The sequence below is a fragment of the Lynx canadensis genome, chromosome B1, assembly GCF_007474595.2.
Source record: "Lynx canadensis isolate LIC74 chromosome B1, mLynCan4.pri.v2, whole genome shotgun sequence".
Classification (NCBI taxonomy): domain Eukaryota; kingdom Metazoa; phylum Chordata; class Mammalia; order Carnivora; family Felidae; genus Lynx; species Lynx canadensis.
Window position 1 is genome coordinate 100,310,365 of NC_044306.2, and position 18,799 is coordinate 100,329,163.

General features: G+C 36.6%; 1 protein-coding gene across 1 annotated transcript in view; it reads left to right on the forward strand.

Annotated features, from left to right (window-relative positions):
- The window catches only part of ANKRD50 (ankyrin repeat domain 50), a 32,676-nt gene extending 15,604 nt beyond the window's left edge, over window positions 1-17,072 (forward strand). The window contains exons 3-5 of the mRNA XM_030313111.2: window positions 6,667-6,896; window positions 8,795-12,345; window positions 13,963-17,072. Of these exons, the coding sequence (XP_030168971.1) occupies window positions 6,667-6,896; window positions 8,795-12,342 (3,778 nt within the window). The 3' untranslated portion in view covers window positions 12,343-12,345; window positions 13,963-17,072. The remainder of the gene's footprint in view (window positions 1-6,666; window positions 6,897-8,794; window positions 12,346-13,962) is intronic.
- The last annotated feature ends 1,727 nt before the right edge of the window (window positions 17,073-18,799 follow it).

The following is an 18,799-nucleotide window of genomic DNA, read 5'->3' on the forward strand; positions in this document are numbered from 1 at the left end:
TTTGGTTTCAGGGTATTAATAAACTTACATAAAAAGTGAATGGAAGAAGATCCCAGATACAAATACTGACATATATTTCAAAATTGAAAGGTTGGGAAGCTGTGAAGAAGAGTAGCTAGTGTGGCAGGAGGAGAGAGCCACGTCCTAGGGGAGGAGGTATGGAGTTGGAAGAGCTTCACTTTAGCCTTACAACATCACACAAATAATACAATAAGTTAATTTGAGAATGGGATAGACGCTACAAAGAAAACAGTCAGATGGAGTCTTTAGAGTAACAGCAGTAAGTGATGATAAAGGCTTCTTAAGACATGGTGATTCGGAAGGTGCCTTTCAGGATTAAACTTTGTGTTGAAACATAAAGGATAAGAAATTTTGCCTGGGGGAATTCTAGTAGGAGGGAGTACCAAATACACTGGCTTCAAAACAAAACAAAACAAAACTGAAAGGAGAGTCACGTGGCTGGAACAAATGGGAGGATTCAGGAATGGATCCTAAGATTTTGGCCTAAGAAACCAGGGGATGATGAGATACATTAAATGACATGGGGAAGTCAGGTGGGGAAGAACTTATTTTGGGGGTAAATTGAAAGAGGATGCGTCTTTAAACATACTAAATTTGAGACGCCTATGGGGCATACACACAGAGATAGATAGCAGACAGTTTGGGAGATTTTTACTTTTGAGTTTAGGGTGAGGTCAGGGCTAGAAAAAATATCTCAACATTTTTAAAGCCATAGATTGGCTTCTGACTTATAGTATGACTGAGTAAGGCATGGAAAATAGCACAAAAACAAGAAAGTAAAACAATGAGAGAACTATAAACCAAACCTCAATAAAATGTGGAAGTTAATATCAAATTGAGATGCAGACAAAACTGGCAGAACATTTATTCTTTAAAATAAGTGTGTACTCTGAATATCATCAAGAGTATAAAGGCTCTTTTTTTGAACCATGGAGACAGGTTACAGACTTATGCTGGAAGTTCCCCTGGACCCAATTAGGCAGAAAGGAAGAACAAAGAAGGCAGGGAAGAAGGAGTCAAACATTTGGGGGGTAGTCCGGGAGGGGTTTGTGGTGAGAAATCCTGTCTTATATATATGCCCACAGCTTCTGATCTTAATTGGCTGGGGAGAAGTAGAAGCTCAAAGAAATTTTTCATGCTTATAGCTCTGAGTCATAAGGAGAATTCTTACAAGCCTGGACCTTGGATACACTAACCTGCAATTGCTGGTCCAGAGGGAACTTAATCTTATTGAAGAGCTGTCGTAGATATAAAAAAATGTATCTCAAGAACAAAAGGAGGAAGGAACACAGGAAACACCTACCAGAATAATGTTGCCCTGGAACAAAAAGAAATCTGTGGCCAAATATATTGCCTTAAATGAAAATGTAATTAATAAGCAATTGCCTGAGTTAAACAATTGCATGAAGCAGAAATAAAAGTGCTTGGAGAAGAGATGGTGAGACAACAGGAGGAGATGAAACATGCCCAAAATATATATGAAAGCTTACTCTGTGAAAAGAGATATTTCCAATCACTAGGAGAAAGATAATTTCATAAATAGTTTTGGGATAACTGTGGAGCCATGTGGGGAAAAAAAATGTTTAGGAACCATAGTTCACATCTTTATGCCAAAATTAATTTGATTTAAAAAATAAAATTAGGGGCGCCTGGGAGGCTCAGTTGGTTGAGCGACCAACTTCGGCTCAGGTCACGATCTCGTGGTTTGCAGATTCGAGCCCCACATCGGGCTCTGTGCTGGCAGCTGGAGCCTGAAACCTGCTTCTGATTCTGTGTCTCCCTCTGTCTCTGCCCCTCCCCTGCGCATGCTTGTCTCTCTCTGTCTCAGAAATAAACAAACATTAAAATAAATAAGTAAATAAATAATAAAATTAAACGTTCAAAGCTTTTGAAGAAAACATGAGGAAATGTTTTTTAAGCCGAGAGTTGGGAAGGCCCCTCAAAAATGTGACATAAAACTCAAAAGTTATAAGAAAAAAATTAATTTTGATGTACATAAAAATTAAAAAAAAACTGCATGCCAAAAAAACCTTAAAAAGTCAAAAATAAAAATAACAAATGGTGGAAAAATTAACAACAATGTATATTCTCTATACTAAAGAGTACCAAGAAGAGAAAAATTGATAATCTTTTGTAAGATGGGTAAAAGGATATAAAGACACATTTTAAAGAAAAAAAGAAATATGACTCCTAGGCATATGTAAATGTGATAGGCTCATGAGAAACAAATGTAAATTAAAACTGTAATGGTGCCATTTTTATGTATCTGTGGAAGAAGTAAATAGGCATTCTTACACAGCTGTTGGGAATGTATATTTATATAATTTTTAAGGAGAGTATTTTGTCAGTTACTACCAAAGTATACACAGATATGCCCTTAACCTAGCAACTGTAATCCTAGTAATATATCTTACGGATATACACATTGCAAAACATTGTAGTTTAACACATTGCAAAATGATATGTATAAGAACAAGGTAGGTTTAAACTGAACTATATCAATAATCACATTAAATGTAAATGGTAAATATCCTAATTAAATGAGTTTGTCTGATAAAAATATGAGATCTAACTATATGTTGGCCACAACAAATATACCTTGTATATAAAGAGACACATAGTTAAATGAAAAAGAATGAGAAAATACATACCATGCTAACCCTGATCAAAAGAAAAGACTTGTATAGCTACATTAATGTCAGGTGATGTGAATTCTGAAGAAAAGAATATTACCAGGATAAAAGAGGATCTTTCGTAATGACATAGGGGTCAATTTCTCAAGGATATAACAATCATAATAATTGTTTATTCCTATAATAACAAAGCTTCAACATATCAAAAACTGATAGAATTGCAAGAGCACATAGACAAGCCACATTTATGTTCTGATATTTTAACACTCCCCTTTCAATAATGATAGAGCAAATAAACAGCAGATCAGCGAGTACATAGAACAGTTGAAAAACACTATCACCAAATTGACCTAACTGACATTGGTAGAACAGTCTACCCAACAATAGCAGACAGTACACATTCTTTTCCAGTGCGCATAAACCATTTAGTAAGATAGATATATTCTGGGCCACAAAACAAATCTTAATAAATTGAAGGGTACGTAAGTTATACAGAGTATGTTATCTCATCACAGTTGAATTGAATAATGATAACTCAATAACATAAAAAAACCTAAGAAATCCCCAGATATTTGAAAGCTGTACAACCCACTTCTAAATAACCTATAATTTAAAGAAGGAATCAAAGGGAAATTATTTTGAAGTAAATGGTATTGGAAATAGTAGGGAATTCATAACATTAAGGGATTATTATTAGAAGGAAAGTGTGAGGGGCACCTGGGTGGCTCAGTCAGTTAAGCATTGGACTTTGGCTCAGGTCATGATTTCTTGGTTTGTGAGTTTGATTGAGTCCTGCATTGGGCTCTGTGCTGATAGCTCAGAGCCTGGAGCCTGCTTTGGATTCTGTGTCTTCCCCTCTCTTTCTGCCCCTCCCCCATTTGCGCTCGCGCGCGCGCGCGCGCGCTCTCTCTCTCTCTCTCTGTCAAAAATAAATAAACATTAAACAAAAACTAAAAAAAGAAGAAAAGTGTGAAACAATTATTTTAGTTTCTAAGAAACTAAGCAAAGAAAAACAAACAACCCAGAGTAAGCAAAAGCAATAAAATCATCAATTTCACCCACCAGATTTCCCTCAACTCTGTTATAATATTTGCTGTAAGTATAATCAGTAGACCCTAGTAGATAAGAGTGTAGACTAATGTGACTGACTGCCTTGGTTTGCCCAGGACTGGGGGTGGGGAGTGGGGATGAAGGGCAGCTAGTTTCTAGGACTCCGTGCTTAAAACTTGGAAAGTCCTAGGCAAACCAGGATGAAGGGTCCATCCTTACATAAGTTCTGGAGTCACAGCTTGGACTTGAATTCCTTTCTTTAACTTTGGATAAATGACTTATCTTCATGTGCCTTGATTTCCTTATCTGGAAATTGGTATTATAATAGTACTCATCTTAAGTTTATGTGAGAATAAAATGAGTTAATTGGTATGTAAAGTACTTAAAGCATATAAAACACTGAATTAAAGTTAGAAGTGGTCCCCCTGCTTCTCCCCTTGCCCCACTGTTTTTTATAAGCAGTGGCCTCCAATCTCACTCTTTTCTTCTACTTACCTGCTTCAGGCTTTCCTTCAAATGTAGCCAGTTATCTTTCTAAACAGAGATATAAATGTATCAATTTCCTGTCTAAAATATTTCAGTCGACTCCTTAGTACCCTTAGGTCATAGCCCAAATTTCATAATAATGTTTATAAAACACAGTTATTTACTCATTTTCCTAACTCTTCTCTTCCAGACTTTGTTCACAAGTCTTTCTTTTCTTCAAGATAAATGTGCTGTTGCCTAAACTAGATTTTTTTTTTTTTTTTTGTCCTATGTGTTGTCTTTACCCTAGCTCTTTCTGTTGGCTAAGCTTGTTTATTTGGCTTCCCTCCCCCCAACTCCCATCCCTATCAAAAGTAGGTTCTTTGTACTCCCACAGCATTGTGTTATTTATCAAGTGGTAGTGATTATATAGTACATTAGTATATTATATACTATAGTATATATATTACTGTAGTACTTGTTTTTCATCAAATTTCTTTGTTCTCATGATAGAGGAAATATGTACAATAAGGTACAATAAATTGTTTTCCCAAATTTAGTATATTCCTTCTGCCAAGATTGCTTTGCCTTCCTTTTATTACAGTTTATTGTAAAATTTTCCCAGTTCTTGGAGAATAACTGTTTCTTCAAAACTTAACTCATCTTGAGCACCTAATATTTGAATATTTCTCTGACATTCTCTGCCTTTCCTGTCTACCTGTCTTGAGTTGGTCATTTCTTATCTACCACATTAGTAATTTTACTGCTTTTTATCATAGCACTGAGTATACTGCATTGAAGTTATTTGTTTTCCATTCTAGAGTACAACAATGTCAAGTCTTCATTTAGGATCTACTATGGGCACAGCACTATGCTAAGTCCTGGGGTACACTCATGAGCAAAACTGACATAGTCCTTGTGTCTTGATGCTCACAGTATAAAGGAAGAAATAAAAATTAATGGCATTAAATTAGTAAGTATAACATTGCAAATTTGACACTGCTACGGAAGAGAAATATTTAATACAATGAAAGCATACTATAGGGATTCAACCTTTGGAAAGTGACTCTCAAGCTTACAATTAAAGATTAAGGAGGGGCGCCTGGGTGGCGCAGTCGGTTAAGCGTCCGACTTCAGCCAGGTCACGATCTCGCGGTCCGTGAGTTCGAGCCCCGCGTCGGGCTCTGGGCTGACGGCTCGGAGCCTGGAGCCTGTTTCCGATTCTGCGTCTCCCTCTCTCTCTGCCCCTCCCCCGTTCATGCTCTGTCTCTCTCTGTCCCAAAAATAAGTTAAAAAAAAAAAAAAGTTTATAAAAAAATAAAAAAAGATTAAGGAGGAGTTAATTACATGAAGAGAGAAAAGAAGCACATTTCTGGCAGAGAAAACTGCTAATGAAAAGGTCCTTGTGTAATTGTATCTAATAAAAGTTATTGAAAGAAGGCTAGTGTGGCTGGAGTAATATTCTAAAAAGGTTGCTTTGGCTGCAGCAGGAACTCTGGGGAAGTGGTTGGAAACATGTAACATACAGAACATACAGGTGATTGTGGCAGTCCAGGTGAGAGAAATGATGTTACAGACTGAGGTGGGTTTGAGAGACATTTATAAAGAAATGTTGGTAGGACGAGGTGATAAAAACGATCGTGGTTGCTATGGGATTGAAAGTTTAAGAAGAGAGTTGTAGAAAGGATTATCTGTAAATTTTTGGTATTCATAACTATATGGATCATGTCCTTTTCACTATTGTATTTGTCAGTGCCTATTCACGACATGACATGCTCAAGTAAACATTTGAAGAAAATGAATGAGCATTGTTTCAGTTATGAAAAAGTTATATTCAATTGCTCTGTAAATTTTGAGTAGGAAATGCATTGTTCTGTGGAATTAAACCTAGAAATTTGCTCTTTACATTGAAATTTGAACATATATCAAATGGGCCCTAGGTTATAGTAATTTATCTTTATATGATCTTTTAAAATAAAATTTATATGTGACAAGCTAGTATAGCCTGCAGTCATTTTGTAAGAGAAATGATGATAAAACATTTCTAAATTCTGTAGGACCCTTGGTATTTTCTTTTTATTAAAGCGATCCCCAAAGTTGTTTTCTTTTTCCTTTGCAACACATTTTAACTTGGTTATAAGCAACTCAAGCTTTTTATTGGTGACTTAAAAAATCAGGAAAGGAGTATTGAAATCTAGTTTCCTAAAGTTCCTACTATCCTTCCCCTTAATTATGCTGACTTACTAATACACACATATACACACACACACTCATGCACACCCTTTATTGTGGAAAATTTTGTTACTGAAAAAGTGAACTATTTGGGACTAGTATTCTTAAAGTAAGGAACTGAAACTTACATAATATTTTTATTCTAAAACCTAAATTTATTTCTTCTTAAAACATTTATAATCTATATTACTAATATTTGAATGATAAATCTTAATAACATTGTAGCCAGTAATATTGAGAATGCTCATACAGATGTATTTTACAGGTGTGTTCTACTCCCTCTTTTGGGAATGAAGCCTCCCCAACAAAGCCTGTATCTACTTGTTGACTCTGTGGATGAAGGGTGTAACATTACCGAAGGTGAACAAACATCTACCAGCTTATCTGGAACTGTCGCGGAGCTCTTAGCTGGTCACCATGAGTTCTTTCCACCATGGCTATTGCTTCTGTGTTCTGCCCGAAAACAGAGTAAGGCTGTTACTAAAATGTTTACTGGTAAGTGTAATTAATGCCTTGTGTGTACTTTCTGTGTGTTAATAATCTGTTTCTAAACCGTGTGTCATGTCTTCTAAACTGTCTGTTGGCATTTGGTGCAAATGCCACATCGATTTAGTATTAATATTTTTTTTGTTGTTGTTGTTTAGTTATTTCCCAGCCCTCTTTGTCACCAATATTATTATTCTAAATCATATTTTTACCTTTATTCCTCTAGATTGACTTTAATAGCATACTTTTAAAAATTGGAACTATTAATGATATAAACCAAAGAATTATTAAGTTTGGTTAAAACTCTTAATTTAGGAGAAGTTTGAAATATACACTTTCTTTCCATCCATGAACATAGCATATTTTTTCTTTATTCAACTTTTTTTCTTAGATCTTTTTTCAGTTTTCCTTGTATATGTCCTATACATTTCTTTCTGCTTTTTGCTAATGTTTTAAGTTGAAATATATGGGTTTTGAATTGAAATGTATGTATTCAGAATTGAATTTGCGAGTGTATCACTACAGGGAAGGAACATTAAGAGTTTTACTGGCCCTAAGTAAGTTTCATCTACTCATATCTGAGGATTTAACAGAACTAGTCCCTGTTCTCACAGATTCTTCAGGATAATAAATAATTGCAGTGAACATCAGTTTATAATATTGGCACACATCCTATCACTGTCATTCTGTTACCAGCACTGAGAAGTTCCATCCCTAAGAAATATTTTCAGTAAGAATACAAAAGTGGTTCAACAGACACATGGTCCAACATTTCAGTAAATCATGTTTTTATTCCCCTAAAAATTTTGAGCATTTTTCAGCCTTTTCTTATAAAAAAAATGGCTAAAAGTGTTGTGATACCAATGTATTAAATTGTGCGTATTCATACTAAGGGAATTACATGTAGAGGGATTAGAAGTTGCAATTTTAAAAAAGCAATTATTTTCAGTAACTTTAACTCAGGATATTCAGATTACTGATTAACAGATATTCTTAGTTCTGTTTCAATGAACAGATAACTATCATGAATGATGAACTTTATAATTTATTCTATCCAGGAGCACCTGGATGGCTCAGTCACTTAAGTGTCAGACTCTTGATTTCTGCTCAGGGCATGGTCTTATGATTCATGGGTTCAAGCCCTGCATTGGGCTCTGCATTGACAGCACAAAGCATGCTTGGGACTCTCTCTGTCCCTCTCTCTGTCCCGCCTCCATGTGTGCATGTCTCTCTCAAAAATCAATAAGCATTTAAAAAAAATTTATTCTATCTAAATTCATATTATGAAGCATTTAGAGGGGAAAGAGCTTTATTTTCCAAATCATAAGCATTTTATATGTATTATTTATGAAAGTACATTTACAGTGGTAATTTAAAGGCAGTGACAGGTGATACTCTAATTGGATGTAAATATTCAGTCCCATAAGTAAAGCTAGCATATATTCAGGTATGTGGATGGAAATATATACATTTTTCATGTGAAAAAATCAGCTTATAAAAACAAACAAGTATTGTTGGTTTTGTCTGGCAACTTTTTTTCCTGGTCATTTGGGACTTCAGAAAATCTCACCAAGGTGCTTTTATGGATACGCATGTAAGACTGTCCTAATGCTGAGTTTAGTACCCCTTATCACTAAAGTTGAGCGGAGCTCTGAGCCACTAAAAGAATAAGAAACAGTTGCATTCATAGACAGAAAAATGAAATAATTTATCTACCTTTAATGTGTTTACAGAGGGAAAAGAGAACTGATTTGTATACTCATAGGTGTTAATTTATTGGTATTAATTGATTCGTTATCTATTTATTTGCTTATTAGTTTATTATGTATTGAAGACATCCTCTTTGAATATATGGCAACTTCTGTGATCATTTTCAACTGATGACACCGACTTTTTTCTCTCTGTAGGTTTTCGAAAAATAAGTTTAGATGACCTTCGGAAGGCATACATCGTTAAGGATGTTCAGCAGTACATCCTTCATCGTTTAGATCAAGAAGAAGCTTTGCGACAACATCTCACTAAAGAAACTGCAGAGATGTTAAATCAACTTCACATTAAAAGCAGTGGATGCTTTCTTTATCTAGAACGAGTTCTAGACGGAGTTGTAGAAAATTTTATTATGTTAAGAGAGATTCGTGACATCCCAGGAACTCTTAATGGTCTGTATCTCTGGCTGTGTCAGAGACTTTTTGTAAGAAAACAGTTTGCAAAAGTCCAGCCCATTTTGAATGTGATTCTTGCAGCCTGCCGGCCTTTGACCATAACAGAATTGTATCATGCAGTCTGGACTAAAAATATGTCATTAACCTTGGAAGACTTTCAACGTAAGTTAGATGTCCTCTCCAAACTTCTTGTTGATGGACTAGGAAATACTAAAATACTGTTTCACTATAGTTTTGCAGAGTGGCTTCTGGATGTGAAACACTGCACTCAGAAGTATTTATGTAATGCAGCAGAAGGACACAGAATGTTGGCTATGAGTTATACCTGTCAAGCCAAGAATTTAACACCATTGGAAGCACAAGAATTTGCATTGCATTTAATTAATTCAAACTTGCAGTTAGAGACAGCTGAGTTAGCTCTCTGGATGATATGGAATGGTACACCTGTCAGAGATTCTCTGTCTACTTTAATACCCAAGGAACAAGAAGTGCTACAGCTGTTGGTTAAAGCTGGTGCGCACGTCAACAGTGAAGATGACCGCACATCATGCATAGTCCGACAAGCCTTAGAAAGAGAGGATTCCATTCGGACATTATTAGATAATGGAGCTTCAGTAAATCAATGTGATTCAAATGGGAGAACATTATTGGCTAATGCTGCATACAGTGGCAATCTTGATGTCGTGAATTTACTTGTCTCCAGGGGAGCAGATTTAGAGATAGAAGATGCTCATGGACATACACCACTTACCCTAGCTGCTAGACAAGGACATACCAAGGTGGTTAATTGTTTGATCGGGTGTGGAGCAAACATTAATCATACTGATCAAGATGGTTGGACAGCATTAAGATCTGCTGCTTGGGGTGGCCATACGGAGGTAGTTTCTGCACTACTTTATGCTGGCGTAAAAGTGGATTGTGCAGATGCTGATAGCCGAACAGCCTTGAGAGCAGCAGCGTGGGGAGGTCACGAGGATATTGTACTGAATTTGCTACAACATGGTGCTGAAGTCAACAAAGCTGATAATGAAGGTCGAACTGCATTGATAGCAGCAGCCTACATGGGACATAGAGAAATTGTGGAACACCTGCTGGACCACGGAGCAGAAGTGAATCATGAGGATGTCGACGGCAGGACCGCTCTCTCTGTAGCTGCACTTTGTGTGCCTGCAAGTAAAGGACATGCATCGGTTGTCAGTCTTTTAATTGACCGAGGTGCTGAAGTAGATCATTGTGATAAAGATGGCATGACTCCGTTGCTGGTAGCTGCTTATGAAGGACATGTCGATGTGGTTGACTTGCTTCTAGAAGGGGGAGCAGATGTAGACCATACAGATAACAACGGTCGCACACCCCTCCTAGCAGCAGCTTCTATGGGCCATGCGTCAGTTGTAAACACACTTTTGTTTTGGGGTGCAGCAGTGGATAGCATTGACAGTGAGGGCAGGACAGTCCTCAGCATAGCTTCAGCCCAAGGAAATGTGGAGGTAGTACGTACCCTACTGGATAGAGGGTTAGATGAAAATCACAGAGATGATGCTGGATGGACACCTTTGCATATGGCAGCTTTTGAAGGTCACAGATTAATATGTGAAGCACTTATTGAACAAGGTGCTAGAACAAATGAGATCGATAACGATGGACGAATACCTTTCATACTAGCTTCGCAAGAGGGTCATTATGATTGTGTTCAAATCTTATTGGAAAATAAATCCAACGTTGATCAGAGAGGTTATGATGGAAGAAATGCGCTGCGTGTTGCTGCGTTAGAAGGGCATAGGGACATTGTTGAATTACTTTTTAGCCACGGAGCTGACGTTAACTACAAAGATGCTGATGGTAGGCCTACACTTTATATTTTGGCCTTAGAAAACCAACTTACGATGGCTGAGTATTTTTTAGAAAACGGTGCAAATGTAGAAGCAAGCGATGCCGAAGGAAGGACAGCACTTCATGTTTCCTGCTGGCAAGGCCATTTGGAAATGGTGCAGGTTCTGATAACCTACCATGCTGACATCAACGCTGCAGACAATGAAAAGCGGTCTGCCTTGCAGTCTGCAGCTTGGCAGGGCCACGTAAAAGTGGTTCAGCTTCTGATTGAGCATGGTGCCATAGTTGACCATACGTGCAATCAAGGTGCGACTGCCCTCTGTATTGCAGCCCAGGAAGGGCACATTGATGTTGTGCAGGTTTTGTTAGAGCACGGTGCTGATCCAAACCATGCCGATCAATTTGGACGCACTGCTATGCGGGTTGCAGCCAAAAACGGACATTCTCAAATAATTAAATTATTAGAAAAATATGGTGCATCTACTTTGAATGGCTGTTCCCCGTCTCCTGTTCATACAATGGAGCAAAAACCTCTACAATCGGCGTCTTCAAAAATGCAGTCATTAACAATTAAATCAAATAGTTCTGGCAGTACTGGTGGAGGGGATGTGCAGCCTTCACTGCGTGGTTTACCTAATGGGCCAGCTCATGCATTCAGTTCTCCTTCGGAATCTCCAGATTCTACAGTCGATCGTCAGAAGTCGTCATTGTCAAATAATTCCCTGAAAAGCTCAAAAAACTCATCTTTGAGAACTACTTCATCTACAGCAACAGCCCAAACAGTGCCAATTGATAGCTTTCATAACCTGTCATTTACAGAACAAATTCAGCAGCATTCATTGCCGCGCAGTAGAAGTCGACAGTCCATCGTTTCCCCGTCTTCCACAACACAGTCCCTGGGACAGAGCCATAATTCACCGAGTAGTGAATTTGAGTGGAGTCAAGTAAAACCCAGTTTGAAGTCAACTAAAACAAATAAAGGGGGGAAGTCAGAAAATTCCAGCAAATCAGGGGCAGCTGGAAAAAAGGCTAAACAAAATAATTCCTCACAGCCAAAGGTTTTAGAGTATGAAATGACTCAGTTTGATAAAAGAGGACCTACAGCCAAATCTGGTACTAGTGCACCCCCTAAACAGACGCCAGCAGAATCTCAGTGCAAAATTATGGTACCTTCAACTCAGCAAGAAATTGGTCGATCTCAACAGCAATTTCTTATTCATCAACAAAGTGGGGAGCAGAAGAAGAGAAATGGAATAATGACAAATCCCAATTATCATCTTCAGAGCAACCAGGTTTTTCTTGGTAGGGTTTCAGTCCCACGGACAATACAAGACAGAGGGCATCAGGAAGTGTTAGAGGGATATCCTTCCTCAGAGACGGAATTAAGCCTTAAACAAGCCCTGAAGCTTCAGATCGAGGGTTCTGACCCTAGCTTCAACTATAAAAAGGAAACACCATTATAAAAGGTAACATTTCATCAACATAAAGAATAAAATATCAAAAGTATGGTTCCCTCTACTGAGGATACTCTTTTCCCTAATAGTCATGTGGCCAGTTCCCTCGCCTAATCAGTTCAGATGACATCCTCTCAGCAGCACCTTCCCTTAGTGCCCTTGTGAATTTGAATTGCCCCACACCACCAGCATTCTCTTTTTGCCTTTCCTGGTTTTTTTTGTTATCCAAAGAACTTATTATTTCACATACGTTATATATTTATTATTTTTATTATTTGTCTCTTCCCAACTAAAATATAAGTTCTGTGAAGGTAGGGGTTTTTATCTGTTTGTTCTCTGCTATATTCCATGTACTTGGAATACTGTTTGGACCTATATTAGTTTTTCAGTAAAAATGTATTGAGTAAGTGAATGGATGAATGAATATACTACTTATGAATCTCAGTAAGAATTTCTTCTTACATAGTCATTTCCCTTCTTAGAAATTCTTTGGTGGCAATAGAGGGAGAGGAGAGGACCATTTCTGTAATACTCACTTTTTGGTTTGAATAAGATAGTATATGTAGTGCTTAGTAGATAGGTAGTCAGTGTTAATTTCCTTCCTTTTTCACCCTGGAAGAAGTCAAAGATTTAATCAGCTAAAGGTAATTTTTACTGTGGCAGATCTCTTAAGAATCTTCCAAATAAAATTTGCACACACCAAGAAGAGGTGAGGAAAGATGTTAAGTTGGATGTATGCACAAGAGGGTATTTAGAGCCCACTATATTTACACATAAGAATTACATGTTTAAACCTCAAAATAAAATCAGATTTAAATACAAACTTTTTTTTCTTTCCACCACAATGGACACTTCACTAATTACATAGGGGAATTTAGTGAGAAAATATATACATAATTTTATATAATAGATACTTTTTCAGAAGCACATCTCTCTCATTAGAGATAAATCCAATGGTTTCATTAGGAATCTTTGCTATTTTATACTACAAGTATATTTATCCCACTTTGCTTAATCATTTTTCATTCTTTAAAAAAAATGTACTCTTTAGCAAACTGAAATATCCCTTGTCTTTCTGGTTTGTTTTTCCTTCTTTCTTTCTTTCTTTCTTTCTTGCTTGCTTGCTTGCTTTCTTGCTTTCTTTCTTGCTTTCTTGCTTTTTTTTGTCTTTGGAGATATATTTTAGGGGTATTTTAGGTGAAACATTATTATAAATTGTAAATTTCCTGTGCTTTCTAATAGTAAACACCATTCAATCTGAATCGATGGATGACTGGTCAAATCTCATTCCGAAATAATTTGTATAAAGTAGTTAGTTCATTCTCCAATGTGACTTATTTTAAAAATACTTAGTTCTGATGGTACAACCCTCTAACTCTTGTGCTATCTTTTGTAAAGGCAAAGTATACATATATATTACACAGTAAAACACATTAATGAAGGTAAACATTTTGTGGATTCTTTAAAAGTGATTGTAAATTAAATAATGAATCTCTAATAGATGTGTCCACTTTATGTTTTATATAGTAAATACATAAATATATATAATTATATAGGGTCTTAAAACTATATGTAGTTATATAATAAGTATAATGTAGACATTAATTTTTTTTTTAACTTTTGCATTAGTTTCCTATTCTGTGAAACAGAAGACATTGTGATTGGAGTGGTTCTTCAGCTACTGGATGAAAACATAAAATGCCTGTTGATTTGCTGAAAAAAAAAAAGTGAAGAATGTGATATCTGCAGTACAGTTACCTTAATTACTGTCATGTGCCTAAATAGTAAGGCTGCCTTCTCAATGTAACCCTCTGTGCTTAAAAAAATTCATTTTGTGTGCTTTGTATTCACTACATAAGAATAAGCACTTTTTTGAAAAAAATGCAGATGTATACTGCAGTTCCCTGATAAAAGCTGAAAAAAAAAATTGCGTAAAGTATTTTAAGTTAAGATTTGATAAATGTGCATGTGCCATGATCAAATATATACGAAAAGGCAGTGTCCTTTGTATTTATTTTATTTTTTTCTTTTTGTGGCAAATGAAACTTAAGCATATTGTTTCACATTTGCATCGTTGTAGTGTATGGCTTGTTTCTTGTATCTTTAAAAATGTTGCTCAATAAAATAAATCATGCAACTATTTTATGTTCAGTACACCTTCGGCATTGGTTGAAAATGTGTTTCTATTTAATGCCACACTGAAGTGAAAAATGGTTTCTTGACAGATTTTTTGAAAATAATCCTAGTATTTTAGGGAGCTGCTCTAAGTAGTTTAAATATGGATTTCCCAGTAGAATCCTCCTGGTCTCTGGCTAAAGATGAAAAAAAGAAAAAGAGAGGAAAGGATGAAAGGGAGAGAGATAGAGGAAAAAACACACTATAGGCAGAACAAAGTTCTGTTTCATTCACTGGGATGCAATTTCACCTTCCACTCGCTTATCATTCCACCTCCAAGAAGACAGACTATCATTTCTGAGGCATAAAAATTCTCAGGGACAAAGCCATGCCTCAGGGCGTGTGTACGTAGAGGGAGATGCACCTGTCTGAGGGTAGATTTTTGATCCCTGAACAATTCATCGACTACACTTACCTCAACTGTCCAGTTAAGTACAATATAATTTACCAGTGTCGATTTTAATGTGGCTTTTCTCTCAGTCCTTTCTATCTTATAAATCACTGCATGACCCAAGTAGCCCCAACTCAAAAATCAGCGGAATCCATTTTAGTGGTTAATTGGATAAATATTTTTGATGAATGTGTAATATGTGCCGTCCTTCACAGATGACGCCATTAACCTGTCAGTCATAGCGCGTGTATATTTTTTTTACTGGTACTTGGTAAACGATAGTGATGGATTTGCACTTTTCTGTCCACATACTCTTTCCTGTTTTCTTCTTTGGACAATTGCTCACAGGATAACTGGATGGCAGGGTTAAAGGTGAAGTCTGTGACAAGGAACACAAAGTTGACTGGCTCAGATGACCATCGGACCCACGGCCTGGACTTCTTGATGGACTCTAAACCAGTGGAGCTGGCTTAGATGGGCCGTGTGTATGTCCGGAAAGGCTGGGATTTATTGTTAAGAAGCCATGGTTCTGAGTCTGATCTTTGAATAAGCCTTGTGAATTTTAGAAAGCCCAGAAATTCTGTTTCCCATGTGCTATTGATAAGAAAGAGAAATGAGGAAAGAGAATTTGGAGATTCAGCACAACAACATTGCCACTACCGGAAAAACAACCTTTAGAAAATGTCTTAGTTAATAACAGAGGTCAGTACTGTCCTCTTCATACATGAAGGGTACATGGGATACATTCTTCACAGGAATAGAAACGTGTGATTAGTTGTGATAACTGTCTCACTTGAATCTTCGTGTGAGGCTTTTGTTTTTATTTTTTAAAGTCATCAAAACACATTCTGTTTGTGTCATCAGTCATAATCAGGAATAGGAGATAAGGTCAATCGATATTAAGGTGACATGGCAATATTGATAACTCGAATGTGAATGTTTCAAGTATTGAATTTTTGTCCCTATGGGACATTTATTAAATACACTTAATAGGACTCTTGCAAAGTAGCCTTAAAAGTGTTAATGATTCTATTGATAAATATGAATACATACTATTATTAGAACCAATGTTACTCATATCTCAAATACAGTACATTTACATTACTGTAGAAGATGAAGCTCTAATTTCTTATTAGGTGTATTTTTCTTTAGAAAGAGAACCCTGAAAGCTGCCAGTTTTTCTATTAACCTTGAATTATTGGAATTGTATTTATTTAATTTTATTGTTTTTTACAAAAATGCACCTTGTGGCCAAAGGGCAAAGATATGACTCATTACATAAGGGATTTATGTTTTTCAAAGAGCTAAATGTTTTCGTATCCATATTATGTACACTTGAAACAGTTGGTAGGAAGAGAACCTGTTGGAAAAATATGATTTTCAAAAGTAAGTAGTTCTCTGGGTGTTTTTATATTCATTGTGTTTTGGAATAGGACAGAAGAGGTTTTTAGTTAGGATAAGGATGATAAGAGTGCTGGAGATACCCTGCTTTGCCTACTTGTTTCTTTGGGGATTTAACAGCATGACTGAAAACAGCTTTTGCTCCATTAAGAAGAGTAAAAACTAGTCCCCCCAACTTAAAATGCCTAAAGAGCTATTTTAAACATCAAAATGCTTCAGTTTTGTAAATCACCTGACGTCACTACACACATATGATGCCGTGTGCTTATAACTTTTTAACATTCCGCCTGTGCCCATTCCCTAAAAGTCATGAGTTGATAATAAGGGAAGCGATTAAAAAAAACAAAAACAACAACAGTAATGAAAAATTAAAATCTGAATGTGTGTAGGAAAGGTTTTGGAAGGAAAACTGACTGGCACTCCGCATACTGCAAGGTGATGCCAGTATCTTTTGTCCTCCTTCCTCACTCCCCACCCCTACTGGAGTCCTTACCAAAAACAAGTCACTACTTAGAAACAGGAGTAGTTTTCTCATTATTGTTTGGCTATGCGAATGTTCGTTTTGCTTAATGTTGCTCCATTTACACTTCTCAGCAAATGTAGTTGCAGACAAATGGTTTCTTTTTATTGTTTCCTTGGTTTGGGGTATGTAAATAGCCTAAAATGTACATTGAATTTCACATTGTAAAAGTTTTATTTTATTCCTTGTATTATATTAAGCAAAAATCCCTATGTATATGAAAGTGCATAATAAATATATTTGCTCTCTAGAGGATATCTTGTTTTAATTTTACCCTTGAACCACCAGAACGTGCATGACATGTTTACAGTAGAAACAACTATTAGTTTTAAGTTGTTAGCTTATTTTAAATAAATACGGAGTACGGAGAAAATGAATTTGGGAACATTCTACCAAAAAAGAAAAAAAGAAAAGAAAAAAACTAAGATGTAAGAACTTCACAGAGGAAGGTAGAAAACCAAAAAGATCTAGACTTTATGTCTCTGAAAAGTTTCTGTAAGGACCTGGTGTTCTTCTCCCCCCCCCCCCCCCGACTGATCACTGTAACTGCTGAACCTCCCCATGTCTGGCTTCATGACTCTGAGGTTGCGTAACCTGATCAGTTGTGTGCATGCGTGCTCCGTGATCATCAGAACAGTATGGCCATCTCACATTTGATATTTTGGAGTTTATTGCAAGTGTGGTCATTCGTTTTCTAAATAAATTTCTATGTATTCTTCACTCGGTAAAGTTGAATCGCTTCATGTTCTGCTTTTCCCACCAGAACACAACATCCTGTACATGTATGAGCGTGTGTGTAAATACATACAGTATATTATTCGAAAGAGAGGTTTCTGAAAAGGCCAGCTAGGTATTATCTGTCAATTTTATGATAATTACAGAGTTCTGTAGTAATTACCATACATTCTTTCTAAATGTGTTGTATTAATAAGAATCTAACTCAAACTTTTTAATAACCATGCTTAAACACAAATGGGTGATGAACGTAGAAGCATTTTAAAACAGACTGGTTGACTAAAACTTTTATGGAGTTTTCTAGCTGGTGGTCCAAAGACATACACTGTGAGAACTTGGCAATGACTAAGGTTTCCATTCCTTTGCCCTAGTAGTTGGAAGGATTCCAACTAATAGTGATATTCACTCTGAAGGCTTAGATTCTTGGATTTGGGGGAAATTTTCAATTATCAAGCAAATACATGCACTAAATCTTATTTCAGGATGGGGCGCCTGGGTGGCTCAGTCAGTTAGGCATCCAACTTCAGCTCAGGTCATGGTCTCAATCTGTGAGTTCGAGCCCCGTGTTGGGCTCTGTGCTGACAGCTCAGAGTCCGGAGCCTGCTTCAGATTCTGTGTCTCCCTCTCTCTCTGCCTCTCTCTCCCCTGCTCATGCTCTGTCTCTCTCTGTCTCAAAAGTAAATAAAAACATTAAAAGAAAAATTTTTTTTTAAATCCTGTTTCAGAATAGGGCCTCTTGCTTACCCGTCTTGCTAGTATAGTAAAATTAAAATTATCCAGTATTACAATGGAGTCATTTGAAACTTACTGCATATTTAGATATACTCCTTCTTTTTAAGTGTTTCCTTTTTAATGTTAATTTATATTTGAGAGAGAGCACAAAAGGAGGGGCAGAGAGAGAGGGAGAGAGAACCCCAAGCAGGCTCCTCACTGTCAGTGCAGAGTCCTACACAGGGCTTGAACCCAGGAACTGTTGGGATCATGACCTAAGCTGAAACCAAGAGTCAGACACTTAACCGACGGAGACACCCAGGTGCCCCTAGATTACTAGTCTTAAATGTACACGATCATTACCCATACTGACAAAATTTAGATAACAAGAAACACATTCATAGATGAATATATTTGCAATGTTTAGGAGAAGTTTTACTTACAGCTTTTACTTATTTTTGGTCTACTTGTTGAAATGTGATCTAATGATAGGTCCCAAAAGAATTGATGTACATTCCTCCCATTTTGTTTGT